A 24,400-nucleotide genomic window follows, 5' to 3' on the forward strand; every position below is an offset into this window, starting at 1 on the left:
ATTTAATTACTGAAAAGAAGTAAGCTCACGTCCAGGGTTTCTCTGATTTTACTGCAAAAATACAAATGATTTCCTCTGTGATTCTCAGCTGTTAAAAAATAAAAGCATCTTTAACTCCTGATGACCCTGTTCCTAACACACACTTGGAGTGTATGCAATTATTGGCTAACTCTCAATCCGATCCACGACCCGTCCGTGTAATCTGAAAACCCAATAACGTCAAAGGAAGGAAATTTGTGGAGAAAGAGAAACCGACTAAAGCTGTCACCTGAATACTGATTGGTACTTTTTCATCTTTGATGTTGCAGGCTAGCCTTTACAGAGGAGGGTACAGTCGCTTCACTCCCTACTAAAAGAAAGAAAAAAAGCGAGAAAAGACAGAGACATTACCCCAACAAACAAAAACAAAAAAAAAACTATCTTTAAGAAAAAAAAAAGAAAAAAAACACAATACAAGCGAACACCCGGTCCTTGGTGGAGACTAAATCAAACTAAAAGCTTCCAGGTCCACATGCTGAGCCCTCCCCCTGACACCCTCTCTACCAGATATTTCTACAACAACCCTTTTTGATGTCATCATTGGTCTGCTCTTGTTTTGTATTCATTTTGTGCTTTCGGTTTTCCTTTGGAAAGTTTTATGCACATGTGCATTATCTCGATTGCTGTATATGGGTGCTGTGTCACCATAACCAATGTGAGCCTACTGCAGCACGCATGGTGCATGCTCAGAGGTGTGTGTATGCAGCCGCTGTCATCTGACTAAGAATATACTGGGGCATTTCTATCATTGTATTCACAACAAACAGGAATCAGGTTGATGCTGATTGCTGATGCATCCCATTTAATTACTTTTCTAACTTTTAACACGCTGAGAGAAATAACGCTGACTAACATGCCTCGGTAATTCTTAGTTCAAAGACGGCACTGCTCTGATTGCTTTTGTTTTTTTTTATTTAAACATTGGAGTGTCCTACTGTTGTTGTGCACCTGCAGTGGAGCCTTACAAGCTGTACTATGTGGTATGACAGCATGCAGTGTAAAAGGGGTCATAAAGGCCAGACTTGTCTCTTGGACTCACACTACTCATATGCCAGCCCAGGCTCCTGCAAATCACTCTACGTTCATGTGCCACTATTATGATTTGCGGTGTTACATGTACGAAAATATTATATAGGACAAAGTGAACACAGTCCAAACAGAACCCGCATTTTAAGCTCCTTAAAGTCACTCTACCGGTTACTCGTCTTTTATTAGATCCCGCTTGGTCTTTTTTTTTTTCTAAGCTGAGATAACCACAAAGAATTCAATTATTTTTATTCTTTCACATATCAAGCATTTCGCTCGTTGCCCATTTCTTTGTAGCTGACAGCTGGTCTCTAGCAGCAGAACATAAAGAAAAAATTGCTATCGAACAGATAGGGTTAGCTCTCCTCGCCGTCGCTGCTCCGTGTTTGAAAAGAAAATACCAACTATGGCGCCGCCGCTTATTCTGGGTTCACCCAACGTTCCAAATCCTCTATCAGCATGAGGAATTTCACTCCCACTGGTTTTTGCTTCAAAGTTGAGATTAGTTCAGCTTTGAGTACTTTGCCACGTAACATCGTCATTAAAACTCAGAGTTTCATTATTATTCCATTGTCTCTTAATGCCACATCACTGCTGGTCTTTTCATGGGCTCCTTACAGCTCCTCCATAACCACAGAAAACCTAACACAACATGTGAACAGGTTAAATAGTTCCCTGAATACAAAAATTTACTTCTGGTTTTACAAGTGGGAACTGGTAGAATTATTATTATTTTTTTTTTTTTTTTTAGTATTATTGGTTCTAATCTTGTAGGTGACATTTCTGAATGATGTAACGGATTAATGCTCTTCAATAACTGATAGGTCCGAATTTGTTTATTCTCTTTATTTGATTTAAAAATTTACGTTCAACAAAACCAACCAAATTATTCACCAACCCAATGAGTGAATCCAAAGGTGCACTGCAGTGTGCAGGTATCCCCCAAACAAAATAGTTGCACATGAACCGAATTTGCAGAAGGCACGGTTGCACATCCTCACTAACACACCGCGGATAAATGTGTACACAAAGTGTACTGTATCTATCACACACACACAGTAATGACACAGCACCGAGGAGGGTGAACCTGGCAGAAGGCTGCTCTTCTGCGAGTCACCAGTCTCTTTTTTTTAGGCATTGCACAAAATGTTTTACCTCAGGATATGATAACTGAAACTCACAAACTAGGATACAGTGCTATTCACTTCTCAGCAGGCAGGACAGTTTCCAACACAACCAGCAGGTTTGTCGTATTTGTCGTAGCTTTCTACAAAGAGCTGATTTTTATTTAAGCAGAGACCCAGATAGAGGGCGATAACACAAGACTGTACTGTTGTCCTTTATTAAAACTTCTGTATTATATATATATGTATGTAGACATATACTGTATAACACATTTTACACCGTATACACACACAAGTACAGGAAGATATTATCTAAAAGCACCCAGGAGTTAGGAGACACAATGTAAATGTGTGTAGAGTGCAGGCGTGCTCTCCTCTTAGTCGACATACAGTCACTGCATTGGCTTCTATTAAAGCGTCGTGCTACGTGAGGTGGGTTTTAAAGAAAATCTGTGTGTAGCTCCTGTTAGCTGTCAAGACTCGAGCACAGCTATGGAAATACGACTCAAAGCTATCGCCAATAATATTTAATTTATATGTACTCACAGAAGTGTTTGTGATCTCAAAAGAAATGTTTGTTGCACTTTATTTGTTTTTTTTTCCGATCCTTTCTGAGATGTAACATATTTATAAAAAAAAAGTATCATATGCAGCTAGTTACGTTTAGTCGAGATGTTAAAATCATATAGAGTAATGTTGTATATCAAAAAAAAAAAAAAAAAGGCAGAAAAGAAAATGACCCCATTATCTCATGAGAAAATCTTTATGTGGGTAAACAAACATTGTTCTTCCTTTTATATGCTAGTATGTACGCAGCGCACCGTTTGGTGATTTTATAAGAGGCAAAACTAACTTTAATATTATTTCTACCATTTTCAAATTCTCATAAAAGCTCTGCAGCAGAGCACATGTGTGGGTGTTCAGTTAGTGGTCACTATTAGTAAGCTAGACTGGAATAAACATTTTTTTTTTTTGAATGTGTGTGCCTACATGCTATATATACATATATATGCATTAGAATGTTTGAGTGTGTGAGGGAGGAGAGGATGAGGGGGGCGTGAATGCAGTTTGCTAACGTACTGTAGTTCGCAGTAAGCTTTGCATGACTTCACTCAAAGTCCCTGTAATAACATCACAGTCTCCAGACTAATCTCATGTAAATACATCAGTAGCAATGAAGACCTGACCTCAAAATTTCTTCATTAAGTGATAATGTTTCACCTTTTAGTGAATTAAATAAAATCAACCAGAAGAATTGCTCAAGCTAATGCTTTTCAAAAAAAATACAGTGTCTAATCTAATTAATACAAAGCTGACCAAGTTGTAATCGAGACCAAAATAATAATAAAATAATAGGACACATGTTAAAGCGTCATTCAGTCCGAACCAACATCACCGCAATCTGTAAAATCAAACACGATGGTCTAAGTTATGGCAGGACTGACTGTAAATCATTTATATCGTCCATCAAGCATTCATGAACACGATCTCTCTGAATACATATTTTAACATCAAATGTTACAAAGCCAATATTAAGTATTAATTTGTTCTCTCAAATGTATAATCTGCCAAAAATTAAGAGCATATAACTTTAAATTAGGAATAATTTTTCAATACGAAAAATCCAAAGTGAATCTTTCAAATAGTGAGCGTGCTAACACAGACTAATTACTAATGTAATTATTATCATAGATTAGGAAAACATATGCTGCCTTCAAATGGAACTCGTGAGGGAGGACGTGGGAAATTGTGTTCACAAATTTTTTGTTTCCAAGTGCTAACATTAGCCATGAGTAATGAGAAAACCGTTTCTAGGCAACTGCAAGCTAACAACGAGTTAACTAAATGTCGGAAATGTAAGTTGTAACGATAGGATATATATACTGTATATTATAATATTACAAAGACTATTTTACGATATTCATTTACCATCCACCTCCAACACTCAGATCTCAGAATTGCCATTTACAAGGTTGTGGATGCCACAAGAGGGCGCTGTTCATATGGACGTTTATTGTGAAGGCTGTAAACGCGATTCCATTTAAAGGCAACACTATGTCAAATAAAAATCTACAACAACCCGAACTACTACTGACATTATACAAATCAGTTTCTGATTACTCTGACCCCGACTCTCAGCATGAGTGATTTGCAGAGAGAGTATCAACTATACAATTTTACAAAATAACCATTTTGGCAACAATATTCAAATTTAGGGTTAAAACTAGAGGTGCAGTGATTTGACGAGATATGTCCAAATTACACGCCCTTTGTGAGGGCACCGGCAGTACGTAGTAAAAGTGATTAAGGACGCAGCAGCAGTCCCCAAGTTAATTTATTGGACTAAAACATTTCAGTCACTCGAATAGTCTTCTTTTTTAATTCTTCATTGTCAACTTAGAGCTAATAACTTCATCACCTTTTCCAACATGACCGAGACACTTTCTCTAACTGTGATGTTATTACTGGGACGAGTGTCGTCATCTCTCAGTCTGAACGGGTCTGTCTACAGTTTACAGAAAAAACATTAAATTAGCATAGTTTAACTTAGCATTGTTTAACTGTTTCAGTGTCAGCTTATCAAGGCTTAAATGTTCAAGATGTAACATGCACATACCTGGCAGTCAGTATTGTAGAGGTCTGAGCAGATTTTATTACGCTTACCATAAGTCAAAAGCAATTTAAATGTGAATTTATAACACTCCTTTTGGTTTTCATTTGCTTTTGTTGTATTCCATAACCAGCTTAATATGCAACCAGACCTCTATCTGATCCAAACATTTGTTTGTACTTATTGATAGTGTTGAGATACATATCAGCAGAGAAAAAAATAAAAAAAATCCTCATCCGTCATTTATATTCACTAAGCCCTGATAAGCTGGCAGGTGAATTTATTTATCCTGCCTAGAGTATTTGTACAAAAGAAAACCGAGCAAAAAAGTTACAGTACTTGTAAATACATTTAAATGTATATATACACACACGCTATATCACGATTCTCTGAGTAACTGTTTTATATGTATTCCTATATGAAGTGGGGTTATCTGTGTATTTTCAATTCAACTGAACTTGTTCTTGAATTCTATGTAATTTCTATAATGAGAATATATTGTCTGAAAGGTGTGAAGTACTTTTCTGTTTGGGTTCATTTCATAGGTAAAAGTATACTCTTATGACCCTTTTGTTTATTTATGAATTATTTTTGCTGTCAAACATGTGACATATAAGTAATCTCTGATTGTTTTCTGAGTGTCAGAATAAAGCAGTTATAAGAACAGAATGTCTGCCTTCACACATAGATGTCGATGGTGTCAATTTAAAGATTTTACATTAGATTGGTTTATTTATTTATTCATATCTGTGCTTGTTTTTAGTTTTTTAGTGTCTGGTCATGCAGATAGTTGCACTCTATATAACTCTCTAATTGGAAGGATTCTCTGTAAATTCATCCTTCTCTGCTTGCATCTCCCTATTGTTTCAGGCTTGTGTTGTTCTCATTTATGGCTCTGTCATTGGTTGGATTGGTACGGCTAGCTTAGCCACAGCCTTGAAAAACTGTGGTATAAAAATGGCCGCGAATATGTTAATAAGCATGGTTAAGTATGATGCAACTGTGCATGAGTTCGTGCTAAAATTTATACAAAAAAAAAAAAAAAAAATGATACTGGTTAAACATCCAGCTGATTGCACTACCGTAGCTTCTTGCCTAACAAAAATGACATCAACAGAACTAATTATTCAGCACGTATCCGTAATGGGAAAATGCCCTGGATCAGCCGACCTGAGCACAATGTCTAAAGTGAAGTGACAACAAAATGGAAGTATTTCTAAATGTAAATGCTAAAAGGAAAACCAAGCTAAACTCCATTCACCACCACCATATTATCTCCAGTCCTGAGTATAGTCTGCACGGCTCACTACTACCAGGTTTCAGCGCACAACCTGAGACGGAAAGCGGTGCAGGCTCCAATACCTGAGCTAACCCTGCTCCGAGTCCTCCACGTCCGTGGTGATTAATATATTTGTGTCTGCAGTCCTTCCAGTTCTAGGCTGCCTGTCAGTGAGGACTATATGTAGCTACAGCGCTATTGTGCTCCCTCCCTGCTGAGCTCCAAGACTGCGTGTGGATATTTTTGTATGGCAAGTCCCTAGCGGAAGCTCAGTGAATCTGACGTACAGAACAGATAGAGGATGTGGAAAGGCTTGGGCCAGAGGAAGACAGCAGGGGGGAGGGAGGAGGGAGGCGGGGCGGATGCTGATTGAGCGCGCCACTTGTTTGACTGTTTGTCTCTCTGGGCTGGAATTCAGGGAGGAGGGGTAACGCACTACAAAGCCGTTTTGAAATTAAAGCCTCCTCTCTTTTTTTTTTCCCAACGTATTTATTTTTTCATCAGAAGCTCCACGGAGCTACTGAAGATCACCCCGAATTAGCGAGCATCTGTCATGACGAGGGTCCTGGGACGTTCGCTTTGTCTTGCTTGCCCCCGACACCCGTGCACCCCACCCCCCTCCTCCTCCTCCGCCTTCATCCAGCCCCCCTTTGCACTGAGATGTCGATCACGTTGCACTGCCAAACCACCGATCTCCCCTTGTATGATTACAGCGCGCTCTGATCTTTATTCTGGGGAGAGCGGTAGCACTAGTTTTGGTAGGCGGAAGGCCTCTGCTCCCGCTTCTTTTATGCCACATTACAAGAGCGGGATGGAAACTCGATGAAGCGGTCGTCTCTCAGCTTTCAAACTTTTCGCAGCCGAGTTTAAAACGTCTTCTTTAGGTTGTTTTGACTCTGTCGCCGTGTCAACCGTACATTGTGAACTTTCCCTGCTGTGACAGTGAACACTCAACCGTAGATGTGAGGGGGAATGTTGGGGCGGGAGGCCTTTAAAGATAGCGTGTTGTTTATTCCATAGATTACCTCATATATTTTCTTGTATTTGTCTCTCTAAAACACTTTCTGTGACATGGTCCTCACCTATAAAACTTATTCAGAAAGAAACTTGCAATCAGCCGCTCCACACGCACTTTTTTTTTTCCACCGCACCTCTCATTGTTTGTCAGAAACATCGCATTCTGCATATTTACCAGTCTCCCCACTTCTCTCCCTGTTTCCAGTAAATACAAAATGAAGAGCTGTACTCAGTATTGATGGACATCACAGATGAAAACAACGAAGAGAGGAGAACTAGCTTTAAGAAAATAACACAAGAAGACGACGAGAAGGAGTCCCTCTACTGAGGCTGGCGAGGGAAGACGGGAGGCGAACAAAGTGGCGCCGCGGCAGCGGTGTCAAACCAGCCACAAACTTGACAGACGGAGTGAGCCAGTTTCCACCAGGGACCACCTTTTTGCCGGGTAGAAAAAGACAGAGAGAGAATGAAAAGTGTCCCGTCATTATAAAACGTTTTATTTTTCTATACTTTTGTGATTTACAATGGTAAAAAAAAAAAAAAAAAAAGAAAAGAAAAAAAAGTGTGTATAAAGCAGTATATATGTACAAATCTGTTTTTATGTTTTTTGGTAAGGGAGATGAACAGTTGGCCCTTGATGCTGATCCCGTGGTATGCAGGAGGGAGGTGGGAGGAGCCCCCCCTCCTCCCTCCATGGCACACTGCTCTGTCGCCGAGGTCATGTTAAAAAAAAAAAAAAAAGAAACATAACAGAAAGGTGGCAGGGAGCTCAGCATCCAGGCAGAAGCACTTTCTAAGCTGTACTTCCTGTGGGTGGAGTCAAAGGTCAGCCTCCTGGTCTCACTGCTCCGCCTTCTTCCTTCCAACCTCCCCGACCTCCTTCCTCACTTCCTTCCTTCTTGTTTTTTTTTTTTTTTTTTTTGTTCTTCGGGCCGGTGATGACGCTCTTTTCTCCTTTGCGGTGTCACTGGCCCGCAGCGCCTACTGTTAGCAGCGTCCCCCGTGGATACTGTCGTGATGTCACTTCCTTCTGGCAGCACCATTGGGCATCCCCGCCCTCCCCAATGGGCAGCATCACTGGTTTACAGCGTTGGGGAGTCGGGGGGGGTGAGCCACGGCGGGACGGTGAGACGGTACAAAGCCGGGCCTCCCCGTCTGCCCCTCTCCACGCCCCAGCAGAGGTCACTTGACTAAGAACTAGTTTGAGAAAATGGCGCAGAAGTCGCCGACTTTACTCACCTGCCAGACTCCGAGCCCAAGCCTTTGTGTCACTCTGCACCAACGGATAAACTATCAGACCAACGCGATGATAAGGTGCGTACAACTACCAAGGATGCACGTTTCCACCTGACGAGAATAACTCATCAACGTCCATGTAACAAATTGAATTATAATCGAATAATCCCATTGTACTACATCAACAGGTGCATAACCAAAACACAAGCCTGAGGCATATAGACTATGTCGCTAGACAAAACATTATAGAAATACAGTAGTGCCCATCCAACGGTATCAAGGAACGAGGGCTGAAATATGTCAATTTTCTTTGTCAATGTATTCTGAGAATATTTATTTGTGTGTTTTGTTTTTTTTTTCCGTTGTTTCTTTTGCAGCACTGAAAAATTTTAAACAGGAAAAAAATGTTTTAATTTGGTGGAAGCGAAACCTTAATTCTTTATATCAGGAGAGTCACTGTAAACGTGTTTAATCAAGAATGTTGGTTCAGTTTTTGAATGTACTTTAATGTCTAGGGTGTCCAATAAGTATGTATTCTTTTTCTGTATATAAATATATATACATATCTATTATATGGGCTGTGGTGATGTCAGGGAATAGAGGGGGTGGGCAGCAAAAGCCTCTGGCCCCCAAACATAGATATCAGACCCCCCTCCAACTAAATATGTCCCTGATATTTACTGTAACATGTGATCATGTGTTATATGATTGAAAGTGTGATGGTGATAGTGTGAACTGATCTCCCCCCAAAAACCCACCTTTACCACGCAAACAAACACATGCAGGATAACACACGCACACACAAACACACACAACATTTCTGCCCCGCTCAGAGCAAAGCATCACATCCCACATTCACCCGGCAGACACTTCAGACAACTGCAGTAATTCAGGTCCTTCGTTGGAGCTAATTAGCGCAAGGTGTTCAGGGTGTCAGATAAAAGTTTATGAATATTGATTTTTCTTGTCTTACTTGAACCAAAGTATGATTTGAACACACAGTCTCAGTGCTCTTTGATCAGGAGACAGCGGGACTCGGTGGTGATGGCGGAGCCCGGATGTGTATTGACGTGACCCAGATTTTATTCACTCATCACCGCTGAGGAAGAGCTCGCTCTTCTGCTACTGTAACGAGCCTCGCCGACGAAAGCCCGGCTCGCGGCTTCCTTGCAGCAGCCTTGGTTTTCTGAGCCGCTGTTCTCATGCTGACCCTGGTGGGCGGGCGGTTTTATAGCGTATTGGAAACAACCTGCTGGCCCTGAGGAGAAACTTTTTTTCTTTTCCTTTTTTTAATCAGAGGCGAGCAGGTTCGGGTGAAGCACAACTTTGTTTGAGAGTTCAGGGTACACTACTTACTCGGTAGTGGTTTTGTGTGAATTATTCCAAAAGGGTACGACTTGGTTAAGCTCCGGACTTCCTGTACAAAACTACAGTGTGTACTGTTAATATCCTGTACAGTAAATCTCACCTCACACTTCTTTATTAACGTCATCTTATTTCAGGTTATAAAAAAAACATACTTGTTCTGAATCAGGGCTCCTACCCACGCGACCTCTGTTCATCTGTAGACAGCTTCTCATATATTACAAAGAGTATCTATATCATGGCAACTAACTGTTGTGACGTCTAATTGGGGTAAAGTCGGTCATTTGTTCTCCCATGCAGCGATCATATGCAGGCTTAGCATCTTCATACCTGTAGGTTCGTTTGTGAGAGTCACATGATTCCTCTGGCCTACTTAACAGTACGACAGACTTGTGCTGGGTCAGAAACTACTCAGGAGCAGGTTGGAGTTTTAGTTTGGACTTCCTTTATTGGCAGAGATGAGCAACCACCTATTTTATTTTTTTTATTTTTAATGTGCGTGTGTTTGTTTGTGTGATGAACATTAAGGTCGTCCACTGAAATAACTATGCATTTAGCAACTGAAACACTTGATGTCATGTGTGATAGGCACATTTTGGGAAGAAAGCACTCTTATTAGTTAGTCTAGTACCTGCTACTAAAAGGCTGATGTTCTTATATATTTTAATTAAATCAACAAATCTCATGAAAAGACAAAAAACCAAGTTCTTTAGCATGACTCTGGCTCTTGGTTCACAGCGAGGACTTTAAAAACAGCAGGCCGCTATAGGTTTAGGAGCTATTCTCAGCAGCGGATTAACAGTTTTTGGACAACAATAGAGCTCTATGGCACAATGATGCACAATAACAATAGGTTTGGTTTTGGTCTGTCCATGGGATTTGGGCTGCATCGTTTTATTGTGTTTGATGTCAACGGTAGCATTTCTTATGGGACAGTGATCCAGGCGCGCGCATGTAGGGTTTTAGGCTGCCTCTATTTTTAGACCATTTTTAAACTGTTAATTGGGACAGAACTCAAACATCCACAGCAAAGTGGTTCAGAAATAAGTATTGTTATTATTAGAGGTTTTAGTAGTTGTAGGAATAATAGTAAGAGAGCTTGAAGCTAATTTTTACCCGCAGTTCACAATTTAAAAATACTAAAAATGCAAGAAAAGACACATAATACTGAGTACATCACTTCCTCTTCATCTATATTACCTTTACAGTATGTAGGTGTTTTGATAAAAAATGAAAATATTAAAAATAAATCTAGCCACATTAAAGCTGTTGTAATTAGCCACCTTTTTGTTACCACGCTGACACGTTGGCTTCAGTTCTAGTAGCTTTCATCGCATGTAGTCACGACTACAGCTCCCAGTGATAGTTCGCTCGCTAAGCCTAATGGGAGTTGTAGTTGGGTACTGAAAAAACACACATTCGAATTTTCCTGCAGGTTCATCACAGTCTTTTCAGCATCATCTAATACTGACTACGTTTTAAACGACGCGCTCTAAATAGTTAGGTGTTCAAGAGTGGATTAAGATAATTTGTTTTCGTGGTTTTATTTTTATTTTTGGTTGTCTGTCTCTTTTCGCGGCTGCCTCTGAAAAGGAAACACTGCTCAATCTAAAACTCCAGCCTGCACCGTAGCAGTGGGATGGAGCGGGGGGCGGGGTTAAAGTCACCCTTCCTTCCTCCCTTCCTTCAGATGCCTTCAGTATAATGAACTGGTCCTGATCTTCCTGAGCACAACTGCTTGAGCTGTGACACTAGCAGGATGTCCCCTCTGAGAGTCCCCCCGCTTCCCCCGAACTCCAACATACCCGCCCCATTAAACACCTCCTCAACACTTTCCCCCAATCCCCCTTTAGCCTTCTAGTATGTGAGTCGACTGGCCCCTTTTGTATTCCTGGTGTTCTGTACATAATAACCCTCACCCTTCCTTACCCCTCCCTTCCTCCCCCAGCAGTCCTTTCAGGGGGAAAAAGAAAAAAGAAAAAAAAGATGAAAAAAAAACAACAAAAAACACATCCTCTGACTCCCCGAAATCTTGTATTTTGTTCTAATAATGACAAATTTATTTATAAGGATTTTTTAAAATCTATCTCTTTCTCCTTTTTGTAAATGTTCCAGTTAAATAAAGTTTAAAAATGTTAAAAAATTAAATGGATATATTGAAAAGTTAAAAAATGTCTCTAGAAGTCCCCGCCCCCTTCCTCTGGCTCTGTACTCTGAACTTTGTGTTTTTGTTTTTTCTCTTTCTGTATGCTTCTCTTTACGTGCTTCAGATGAAGAGTTCTATTTATTATGACATTAACGTTATTATAATTATGACTAATTATTAATATTATCATCATCCTCATCATCCTCATTATTATCATTAATAAACTTGTCTACTTCAGCTCCAGAGTCTCTGTGCTGCTTTGTGGTGAGTGATGAGTTGTCAGGGTGGACTGGGACTCACGGCATCGCGACAAACCCCACGACACGGCACCGCTGCGGCACCGCGTGAAACGAGCCAGGTTGAAGGGGGCGGAGCCGCATTCGCAGACCCATTTGTCTCACGCCGAATCCCCTCCGGGGCTACAAGATGGAGATCACCTGTCTGTCGTGGAGACTGCCATTTACCCAACACGAGAAAGACAAACTCTGAGACGAGTGGAAGAATCGAGACGCACGCCTTCGGGGGAAGAAGGAGACCCAAAAAACAGAAATGTAAATACTTCAAAAGATCAGCGCCTCACCATCAATGTTGACTTTATGTAATCCTTTGAGCCTCTACAAACAATGGGAGATGGGATTTTTTTTTGTGTGTGTCACAACAAGATGGAAATTGAAAATTCAGAAAACACTGTTATTTGTGTAACTGCTATGCCTCATCAGAATGTGCACGGTGTAGCCTCAGTAGTGAATATGATTCCTTTAAAATCTTTTTTTTTTATAATTATTATCAGTCAAATGAATCAGTGTAAACACTGAACATTTGTCTAATTCAGTGACGTTACATGGGACAGCACCTAAATTCAGCGGTCACATGACTGTTACTAATGAAAGCGCTACCTTTGATTTTTAATGATTAATTATCAGCATAACTGGTAGATCAAACACAACTTTTAATACATGCTGGTACAACAATCGACTGACACTAATCCACAGGCGCGAAAGGACAAAATTGGCTGAGGGTGTATTCCTTTGAAGGATGTGACAGCGAAGTGCAAACACTGCTGAGGTCAGAAGCAAATATCCACTGATGGAAACAACAAATCTCTCCAAGAACTTGCAAAGGTTACATGCTAACACAAAGCGAGCACTTTAGAAGCCCAGAGCTACGCTTAAAGGCTTGGACACGCCAACTGTATTCGAAGAACAATCAGCCTCAAAAGCAGGCGTTGCCTCAGGTCATCTGTGTCTGGACCAGAGAGATGCACTTGAACACATTGTGAACGTGACGGCTAATCGTGTCTAAGCAGTTTCAGATTCAAAAGGAGCCACTGTAAATAAGTTCTCTTTGCAAGCTCCTGAAGAATTTGGGAAGATTAGACAAATTACTATAAATGACTGTTGTCGTGTATTTAGTGTTACATAATGCTGACATTTAATTGGAATGAATAGACGCTGGGGGTAGGACATGCACAGATGAGCCACAACATTAAAACCACTGACAGGAGAAGTAAATACAGTGGTGTGAAAAAGTGTTTTCACCCTTCCTGATTTCTTATTTTTACCATGTCGGTCGAACCTAAATGTTTCAGATCATCAAACTAATTTAAATATAAGAGAAGTGTGAAACTGTGGTTGATCACACCTGAGTTCAGTTTTTCTAGCCACACCCAGGCCTGATTACCGCCACATCTGTTCCCAATGACAAAAATCATTTAAATAGGACCCGTCTGACTAAGTGAAGTAGACGAAAACATCTCCAAAAGCCGGACATCAATAGATCCAAAGAGATTTGGGAACAACTGAGAAAGAAAGCAACTGAGCTCTATCAGTCTAGGTAATAAAGTCATTTCTAAAGCTTTGGGACTCCAGTGAACCACAGTGAGAGCAATTATCCACAAATAGTGAAAACATGTTACAGTGGTGAACCTTCCCAGGAGTGGCCGGCCAACCAAAATTACTACAAAAGCGCAGCAACGACTCGTCCAAGAGGTCACAAAAGACCCAACAACAACAACATCCTGAGAACTGCAGGCCTCCATAAGAAAGAGACTGGGCTAATATGGCCTCACAGCAGAGTCCAAAACCACTGCTGAGCAAAGAGAACAGAAAGGCTGGTTTCAGTTTGACCAGAAAACATCCTGAACATCCCCAAGTCTTTTGGGAAAAGATGAGACAAAGGTTTTTTGGAAGTTGTGTCTCATTACATCTACCATAAAAGTAACACCGCATTTCAGAATAGCAACAGTAAAAATCTGGTGGTGGTAGTGTGATGGTCTGGGGCTGTTTTGCTGCTTCAGGACCTGGAAGACTTGCTATGATAAGTGGAATGAATTTTGCGGTCTTCCAAAAAATCCTGAAGGAGAATGTCCAGCCATCTGTCAGTGACCTCAAGCTGAAGTGAACTTGGGTTCTGCAGCAGAACAATGATCCAAAACACACCAGCAAGTCTGACCACCTCCGAATGGCTGAAGAAAAACGAACAAGACTTTGGACTTTGACTCCTACTAAGATGTTGTGGCATGACCTCAAAAAGGCAGTTCATGCTGGAAAACCCTCCAATGTAGATGAATTACAACGACTCTGCAAGGATGAGTGGAGCCACATTCCTCCACAGTACTGGAAAAGACTCATTGCAGTTGTGGCTGCTAAGGGCGGCCCAACCAGTTATGAGGTTTAGGGGGAAATCACATTTTCACACAGGGTCACGTAAGTTTGGATTTTGTTTTCCCTTAATAATGAAAACAACATTTTGTGTTTACTTGCATTATCTTTGATAAGTACTTAAATTAGTGTGATGATCTGAAACATGTAAGTGTGACAAACACTTGTTTTTGCTTATACTTTACAAGTCTTCACGTACTGACTGTAATGTGCTATAATTCCCACTTGGTGGCACCATCCATCTCTCTACTTCATTTCTACTGGAAGCGTCAGTTTCTGCATAATTCACCGGTTTTCAGCTTTGCCAGCGGTGCAGTGTTTCATCTTTCCTCGCAGCTTCACCGGCCCCGCTCAGACACCTGATCCCCCTCGTCAGTGAAATATCATCTCCTCGTTTTATTCATACATGCAACGCTTGATTAAGGTCAAATGGGGATCTAAAATATGATAAAAGCATCTGTTGGGCTCAAATAGAATCTGTCACCCCAACCACAGCAATTGACCATAATCACACAATTATGAAGCGATGAGACACTTTGGCTTTATGGGGAGGGTGCTTTGCTAAAATGGCCCACGTAAAACCCCATCTGTACAAATGGGCTTTGGATTTGAGCCAAAGAAGGGGCTAAAAGAGCCAATATATCACGTCACGGCACATCTAGCAGAGGGGAGCGCAGAGCAGCTGACAAAACGGTGAATCTGCTGGTGTCGGGGAGAAAAAAAAAAAAAAAACACAGCTCACATATTTGTAGGTGACATCGGTTTTGAAGATGCAGGATTTCCTCATGTAATTATAGAATACAATTAAACAAAGATGATTCATGAGCCATACCAGCATGTAACGCAATTTGGTCTTCCATCTGTTTGAGATTTTATATCACACTTACTCATTTCAGATGACATAACAGGTTGGGTGTAACTCATACTGTTTCTATGTGTATATATCATGCCTTTACATACACGGCATCTTAATTAAGATATCATCTTGATTTGACTTTATTATCTTTGTAAATGATATAGTTTGTTAAATTTATATTTGTCCACTTTCTCTATGTCAGAGACATAGGAACACGGTGTAAAAATGTACATTATGAAGAAAGAGACTGTACATAACACCCTTAATTGTGTTTCCATTAACTTTCTTTTAATGCGTGTAATCATGGTTGTTCACATGGTATATGAATATGTTTTTAATTTAAAATTTGGGTTTTAGCTAGATTCTCCAAGTACACCATCACCTGAGTGTATATAGAGTGCGTGTGTTTACAGGTGGTTTTAATGTTGTGGATGATCAGAGCATATTGTTCTAGTTCTTTATTGACTGAGTGTGAAATTTTAACGTGTCACAACATGCATATTTGTACAGGAAGGGTATATTTTATGTACATTTTGCAAATCCTGATCCTCTAGTCCTAATATATTCGATTTCTTTTGAAATTCAAAAAGAATAACATATTCTGCACATGATCTTTAGAATTAAATGCTGCGCTGTAAGTGATGAACTATGTTATTTCTTAGCTTTAAATGTGTATTTAATAGTTTATATAGTTCATTCGACTGTATGTAGAACATGTAGATAGGCGTGTGTACAATATATTGTATGTATATATGAGCATATTGTTAAACTTTCAAGTTAACCAGGCACTAAAGGGAATGCTACAGTATTAGAATAACTGTTTTTATTGAACAGTTATAAACATCTGTTATGATGCTTCTTTGAGTCAAAAAACCTGATCCTAAGTTTTTTTCCACCAAGTTTTTTCCTAATTGTCAGTCTAAAGTTTGGACACACCTTCTCATAAATTGAATGAGAAAGTGTGTATATCAGAATATGTTTTTTTCTTTTATCTTGTTTGTTGATTAAGTATAAAGAATATAAAAATGTCTCCACAGTCCAAAAGCAGCAACCGTTTGCAGTCCTCCAAAGACTTTTTCCGATCACACACAACAAGTTTCAACAAGGTAGAATACAAACCACTACATGGCTCTAATAAATCAACTAACGCAGCATTTATCACCGGTGTGCTGCATGTGCCTGTTGTCTGGGTGTTGGAGGGCTACAGAATGAGCGTCCTCCTCAGTCTCTATGAGTTTCTCAAACGGAGGCAGAGCAGCAGGTTCCTTGTCTGGAGTTTTAGACAGTGCATCCATCAGCGCAGCGCTCCACCATCTGCTGCTAGCGCTGCAGCGCTCGGCCCAGCTAAGAGCCATCTGCGGCCAACTTCACCCACATCACTCTGTGAAGTTTTACTTTGGACTCACAAGTGCTGAGTGATGCAGAGGTTACTTCGTCAAGCAGTGGTGATCATATTTGTCAATTAAGGAAAAATGTGCCGCAAAACAAAGAAAAGTTGCATTTTACATTCTCCTTATGTAGTTTTTTTTTTCTTTAACATAAGACTTATAATTATATATTCTTGTGTAAAATATTAAGGGCTTAATTTGTGCATTTGTGTCCAATTCGTAGTGACATGACATTGCTGTAATGATAATTTCTGTCCAGATGAGGGAGACAAATTCCTTAAAATCACATCCAGTAAACGGAGCAAACTTTTATTCTGATTCAAACTTATGGAAGCTCAACGTGTGGAATTACCTGGAGGATGATTGACCAGGATGATGAAACATGTAACAGGGAACAGAGGAATATTTTTTTTGGTTTCAACAGAGGCAGTATACACACTCAGATGACTAACATCATTAAAGTTATTCACTGAGGTTACTTCAACATTAATACTTCTGAACGAGACAATATTTAAAGTCTGTACTCTTACTTTGGATCATTTTCTATGCTTACATGCTATAAAGAAAGGGTCTTCTTTTTATGTCAAACACGTGCAGCAGCAAGGTGTTTGAGAGGGAAAATGAAAATAAAATAAAATATAAAAAACTATATATAAAAATGTCTAATCAACCAAATATTTTGCAACCCCCTGCAGTACCTCCATGGACCCCCTAGGGGTCACAGACCCCCATCCCATTTAGGGCTGCAATAAATTATTATTTTTTACCATACTTATCTAGAGATAGTAGATTTATCTTTTGGCTTATTCATCAATAAATAATGCACTTCTACCATTAAACTTTTATGCTTTTACTGTACAATTTTCTTACAATCTCAAATTATATCATGAGATATAAACTGATCAGGCATAACATTATGAACACCACCAACATCCACACCAATGAACGATTCAAAAGTTTCCCAGCAGAACATGGTATTGTCATAAGTTGGTCAATGTGATTTACTTATCCTGTCAGTGGTTGTAATGTTATGGCTGATCGATCAATATTTCGCTTTTAATTAGCATACAAAGTGTGTCTTCAATAATTTGTGTGCGTTTTAACTGGAAATGTGTATTTTACAGGGCATAACATTAACGGAAATCCACGTTCTTTGTTGAGTTCTTGTCTCAAGTTAAGTACTGACCATCAACCAGACCAAACTCACTGTAAAAGTGCAAATACTTGTTGTTGGGAGGTTGTAAGGCTGACTGAGTTGCTCAAACTTAGGCTCCATTTTACTGGATCTATGTTTAGAGAATTATAATCTCTAATCATTAGCCAATTCTGGCTTTGTTGGAAAAAGTCTATTACAATTAGTGATGAATATTCAGTGTAACTTTTAAAGTTGTTTAAACATGACAAAAGACTGCAAAAAGGGCCACAAATGACATAATATAAAATAGAATATAGTGAGCTTGGGTTACTTCCACCAATCTAGAAAAGAGGAAAACATCTCTCAGGTCCATGATCACATTTGACCTGCAGCTTACGTACAAATAATCAAACGTCATGTAGCCTCTGACTGGGTCTTAGCCTGCTGGCTCATGCTGCAGACTACTTTTAAATAAGATGTGTTCACCCTCATCTGCAGGGCGCTCCCATTCTCAACACACAGCACAAAGGCAAGAAGAAAGGCTGGCCCTGTGTGACACTCACTCCACTCCGGGCGGTTTAATACGATTGTGCTTTAATACCCATTACAACAGTGCGGAGGTGCTGTCATTAGCCATTCAGCCGGGCTGTAGCTCACCTTCCCTTCTTTAAATGATAAGGATCCGGCTATAAATGGAAACAAAAGTGCTGGGCTCGACAGAACACGGGCACCGGCTACAATTTGTGGGATTAGGTGAGTACGCGGTTGATGACCCGCGGCATTGTGGGTAATGCAATGTCAGCCGGGGGAACTCTGTCATCTGCGAGACGGAAGTTAGGAAACCCATTTTGTTGGCAAGAGCCAGCAAACTCAACAACAGCAGAGAGAGGGACGTGGAAAGGCGAGGCTGAGAACAAAGGAAAGGACAAAGACCGGAAGGAGGGTAAAGAAATTAATTTTTATGGAACAGTGCTGTAGTTGAAAGCTGGTATTACTGGGGGGAGAGGAGGATATGTGGGCAACTAGTCAAGAGGAGTAAGTACAAACTTGATATACAACAATGTCCCAGCACAACATATATTTTGGTTGCGTCTCACCCATTTGTCTCAGTTAAAATGAGAAAGGATTTCATTATCTATCAGGTACAATATATATCTCATAACATGGACAGGAAAGGCAGGAACAGTTTCAAAAAGATAATCAGGACAAGGAAGAGGACTTTCATCTCACCACACGGTGGAACTAATTCTTTTCATTGGTGCACTCTTCATTAGGAGGCTACAAAGAGAAGTGGGTTTCCTTAATCTTGTGTCCTGCTCTGATTATTTTTTTCCACCAAATTTAACTAAATCTCCCATGGAGCAAGAAAAGAAAAAAGAAAAAAAAAACATCCTGAACACCCTGAAATAGACACTGCACTTTGTTTGATCTTCTGATCTTCTCTCACAAAGCTCTGCTATCCAAGCTAAACAGTTCCGCCACGCCAACATATGATTCATATTAAAGGCACCATCGACCTGATGATGTTTCAGTCTAACCCTGCACTCTCTCTCTCCCCTCTCTCAGCGTTTGCCTGGTGCCAAGGCGCTCAGGATTTAGAACCACCACTAGTGTCCATCTGCACACCGGATTTAAAATGTGGCTTCGCTGTGACCCGTCTGTTGTCCCGAGGTCTCTGGAGACGGAGGGAGGAGAGAGAGTCGTGCCAGGAAACGCTCGCTCACTCTGACCAGCTCCGTTCTCCACAAACACGTGCAGTTAAGGTGTTAAAAAGTTCCAAATATGTGGGATTCACGAAGCTTAATAAGAGCAATACAATGAAGAGTTGAGTGCAGCCTTTGCTCTCAGCTCCAATGAGGATTTTGGTTCGTAAGACAACATCCATCTGCTTTGTTTGTATGGCGATCTCGGTTCAGGTGATATTTTATGGGATAAAAGTGTTGCCGGTTAGTCCTATCAACAGGAACTGGTGAAAACTGTGAAAAATGAGGATGTACATGAGAGAATCTGTGGACAATCCTGCCTGTTGGTGTAAGGCAGCTTACTGGGCGCCTGTTCCAGCCAAATCCATTTTTATTCACCCTGTGGATTATACGACTGCTTGGCAAGACTGCCCTCATCGCACCAATGCCAAAAGAGGCCCCATGCAGGTGGATGCCCTGAATGTAGAGCATAGAAAGTAATGAAAAAACATATTTTATCCTTCCTTTTTTTTGCAGTTTTTGTACCAAATGGTGCAAAGTCTAAACAGACATTGTTTAAATGGTGCGAGGTTGATGCTGTGAGGCGCCTTCGGAGGGCGCTGACGCACTGGGGATGAGAGCAGCTGTCTGGACCAAAGACTGCGTGGTATGGACGGCCGCTGAGAACGCACTTCTCAGTTGCTGCATGCGTGTGAAGTCTTGGGGTTGGTGTTAACCAGTGAAGCTTGCCTGCAGAGAGAGTCCTCAGTCAGACTTCTGAGTGTGTCAGTAGAGGCTCAGCCTGAAATCAATCTGACAGGATCTTCACTCCTTTTTCTACCTTTGTCTCTTCTTTCCATCACTATCAGTAAAATGTTTTATCACACTCCCTGCAGTGGGGCTATTTAACTTCTTTAAATTTCCGAACACAAATATGAGATGTGTTGGCTCTCCGCTCAGACACACAGAGGTTCCCTATCAGTCTGCGTCAGTCCAGTTAATGGGTTGGGACAGCGTACATCTCCCCCCTGTGGATTTTAATTCAGTGAGTTAGGGAGGAACACCGGTGCGCGTCCCCCGCCGGGATATGTCTTTGACAAAGACAGAGGTTTACCAGAAACAGATTGCAAGGCACCGATACGCCACCTCTGTACACTCATTTGTGAGAGTTGAGCCAAGCTAAGCTCAGCTGCAGGGGATGGATATGTGAGGGTATGTTATGAACTGAAACAGAAATGCTGCAGAGACCCATTTTCCGTGTATCTCATCATTTCTATTTTGCCGTTTTTAGGTGACATATGGCAGCAAATGGAGAAAATGGACCAGCAGCCTGAGCTGTGATGTTGAATTGTTTACAGTGACTGCATCATCCATCAGGCAACAGGTCTCGGCTTGGCGCGAGTTCCCAGAGAGCACAGATGCTTAATGGCTTGACAGGCCGTGTCCAGGCTCTCAGGCCCCCGTCTGGAATGTCTTCGCTGCTGGACAGAGACACAAACAGCCTCAGGACACCCAGTGGACATTCAGAGCGGCTCATCGTGCTCGTCTATATCTGAAGATGTGAGTGACAGCAATGACCACAAGCCATAAAATGACATAGTACTCAAGTATCTCCACGCCAAGAGACAGGCAAATATATTTTGGAACATCAATCTAAACTGTTTATCTGACAACAAGCAGACTGAACATTTAATGGAGAGAAACCACTTTTGTCAGATGAATTCCTGCACATCCTTTTCAGGCCCATAAAGCTGGACAATTTAAGTCTTTTATGAGATTTAACTCAAAGAATGGAAGGCATTTGTTCCTTTAGCTCATCCCAGAGCTGAAAATCTCCAAAACTGGAGTTTATTTATGACAGCGAATGTGCAACAGCATTCAATATTTCAAAAGGCAATTGCTTTACTAAGTAGCGGTTTTATCGCTGCCAGACACAGGAAACGGGATTAACATGTAATGAAACACTTGATCCGATCGTTTCTCTCTGGCTGAAATAAATCCATTCTTTCGCCGTCTGTTTGTCCCACGTGGGTAAACATCAGGTGACGAGACAAGTTTCCAGTAGAGACACACAGAGGCAGCAAAACAACCAGTTGTTTGAACAAGTGTTTGAGAAGATGAGGGAGGACGGCGTGAGTGTGGACACCAACGCTGAATATGTGGCTCAATCTGGTCATCGTCTTCTACTGAGCGAACTCATTGTTTTCCTGTTATATTTCAGGGTAGCCTTAAGGTTAGCTTAATGGTTAATGTAAAACCAACCCCAAAAGCTCCTCCTGCTGCTTCACATTAAAACAGCCATCAAATTACAGAATTATTATAAACCTAAAACAGCCAAATCAATAGCTACTGGGAAGACGTTAAACTACATCCTATAATACACACATGATACTTGGAAATGTGATTACAGTCTATTAATATTTGTTTATACTCCGCTATTAGATGCAGCAGTGCTGGATTAAGAGTGATAGAAACCACTGAGATGCTCGCATTGCAACAGAGAAGCCAGGGTTCTGGGTGTAAGCTGAGATGGCATTGGTCAATACTTGGAGACGACTGGGATAAATTTGGCCTCTCCTCCTGGGATCTACAACAGCCAAGTTTGGCCTTTTGCCTTGCTGTTTCCCCCCGCCTCAGTCAAAGGGACTCATCTGAAAATAGCTCAAAGCAATCCCAGATAGAAAATAAGAGAGTGCGCTTGGAAATGCCAAGAGTTTGAGGCACGGCAGCGGCCGAGATGACGTTCGGTTTGCCGTCTGTGAGGATATTATTCGGGGTCAGATGTGCTTTTCTGCCATATTGTCTGATGAAGCAAGAAGGCCAGGCCACGGAAACAGAGCATATGCCGGCCTTTCTCTCTGCTGATGCTCCTGACGTGCGTTGCTTCCTCCTCGCTCAAGCCACCTGCTCGGCTAAAGCCTCAGAGCCGAACACGCCAGTCTACAGTAACACTGCATAATCTGTCAACCTGAAGAGATTAAGTCGCATCAAGGGTTGTTTGAGTGCGGATCAAATGAATGACTCTAAAGAGGCAAAAACAGGGACAGACAAGAAATCTTGGATTTTTAATATAGTTCAGGGAGGGGTGGTGAGGACATGCAAGGGCGGGTACCGAGCTCAAACGATCTCAACTTTAAAGTGACAACCAGTGGCAGCAACTGAGAAAACAGAAGGTCTAGCCATGTTGGGCGTTCATCAACTTCTTAAAACAGTCTGCAATGATTACTGTGGATTGTTCACAGTCTGAGCTCATAACATAAATCATGACATTAGCTTTTCAATTTCTAGAATTCATTTGAGGTTAAAGAGAACCCGTTATCTGCACAAGATGTGAATTTGATCTTTAATGCACTTCAATGGAATTTTGCCGTACTGTTACAAATTATGTTGATTTATCAGGCAGAGGATAAAGAATCTGTCTGCACCTCAAAATGGTCTCACATTAATAAAACCTGAGGCATATTTCAAGGCACTGCTTTCAGCACAGAGGGTTTTTTTTTTTTTTTTTTTTAACGTTGGCTAAGCTCACTGAGCTGATTTTTCAAGCGTCAACCTAATCTATGGGACGCATGTCGTTTTAAGAATTAATTTGACATTTTAAATGGACTAGCCGAAAAAAAGAAAAGTCTACAAGCAGTCTTCTTCTGTTCTACACATCCCAAAACAAGCCAACAAGTAATTGTCTATTGCTTTACAGTGCTGTCCGTTTGCCTTATCGATCACTTATGGATTAAAGAAAGCCAACTCTATAAGCTGTTGATCACAAGCACGGGATTCGTGGACATTTATTAAGGTCCAGAGATCCAACAGGGTCACAAGGCTCAGCCTCCACCTACAGACACAGAGAAACAAATATGACCACGCTGACACATCTCTCAGTGCAGCTCTGACAGGCTCATAAAATCTCACTGATGTCCTCCTGCCTGAGAGAAAGGATTCATTTTTCGAGGGATTCATCCACGCGGGAAGAAATTAAGATTAATGGCCTGTGTGTGCCGCTGCCGTTCGCAGGCGCCTCTGTGAGGGAGATTGTTTGCAAGTTAGCAATGTGATATATGCAAATGTAGCTTGGAGGTGAATATATGTATGCTACCGAAAGCATGTTGTGCTTATTGGAAGTCAGAGCTGAAGTGAAGTGATAGTAAAATAGTAAGATTCAGTTCGAAGTCCAGCGGATATTAGAAGTAAGGGTGTTTTTGAGCAACAATTTGATGTGCAAATGAGCCGCTGCATTTCTCTTTTGTGAACTCCAGGGGGGGATCATGCCTCGACTCACACAGGGAAGTGGAGCTAAAACAGCTGCAGGCAGTGAGTTTGTGGTGAGTTTCAGATGAGCATGAGTCACCTGCAGACAGCCTGCACTGGTCGGTTAAAGTCAAGTTTGTCTAGGTGCAGTTTCATGCCCTCGGTACCAGCGTGACCTTTCAACGATTTCCACTTTACAAATCCCGCGCCCTCAATAAAACAACGCTGAGGCTCTGTGCCCCGGGTGAGGGGAACCTGAAATAAGCATTGGAGAGAACGTCGGTAGGATGATGTGCAAGGTCAACCAAGGTCAAAGCTGGTTTTATTCGAGCAAGAAGACGAAGCGTGCAGTGGCAATTTTACACAAGCAGCTCTACTTTTTAAAGCATCTGAGGGTTCGTAAATAGCACGGCCTTCAGTTTGCCATGTTATTAGCGAAAGTTTACACTGCATTCAACTACAACAATGTGTTTTCAGCTTTGCAACAGCTAGCTGTTCACACAAAAGTCACTGACCATAAAGTCTGGGGTTTCTAACATCTCTAAGATGAACCTGAATGCAAATCACACAACATTACTGGACCTGGAATGG

General features: G+C 41.1%; 1 protein-coding gene and 1 long non-coding RNA gene across 7 annotated transcripts in view; one reads left to right on the plus strand and one right to left on the minus strand.

The window, feature by feature from the left end:
• The window catches only part of LOC124997505 (RNA binding protein fox-1 homolog 3-like), a 344,102-nt gene extending 338,633 nt beyond the window's left edge, over nt 1-5,469 (plus strand). For all 6 annotated transcript variants that reach the window (XM_047571256.1, XM_047571253.1, XM_047571257.1 and 3 more), the window contains one exon: nt 309-5,469. In XM_047571256.1, the coding sequence (XP_047427212.1) occupies nt 309-353 (45 nt within the window). In that variant the 3' untranslated portion in view covers nt 354-5,469. The remainder of the gene's footprint in view (nt 1-308) is intronic.
• Nucleotides 1-24,400, minus strand: part of LOC124997507 — an 85,285-nt gene that overhangs the window by 6,694 nt on the left and 54,191 nt on the right. The gene's annotated exons all lie outside the window — the stretch shown is intronic.

This window comes from Mugil cephalus, chromosome 20, assembly GCF_022458985.1.
Source record: "Mugil cephalus isolate CIBA_MC_2020 chromosome 20, CIBA_Mcephalus_1.1, whole genome shotgun sequence".
Classification (NCBI taxonomy): domain Eukaryota; kingdom Metazoa; phylum Chordata; class Actinopteri; order Mugiliformes; family Mugilidae; genus Mugil; species Mugil cephalus.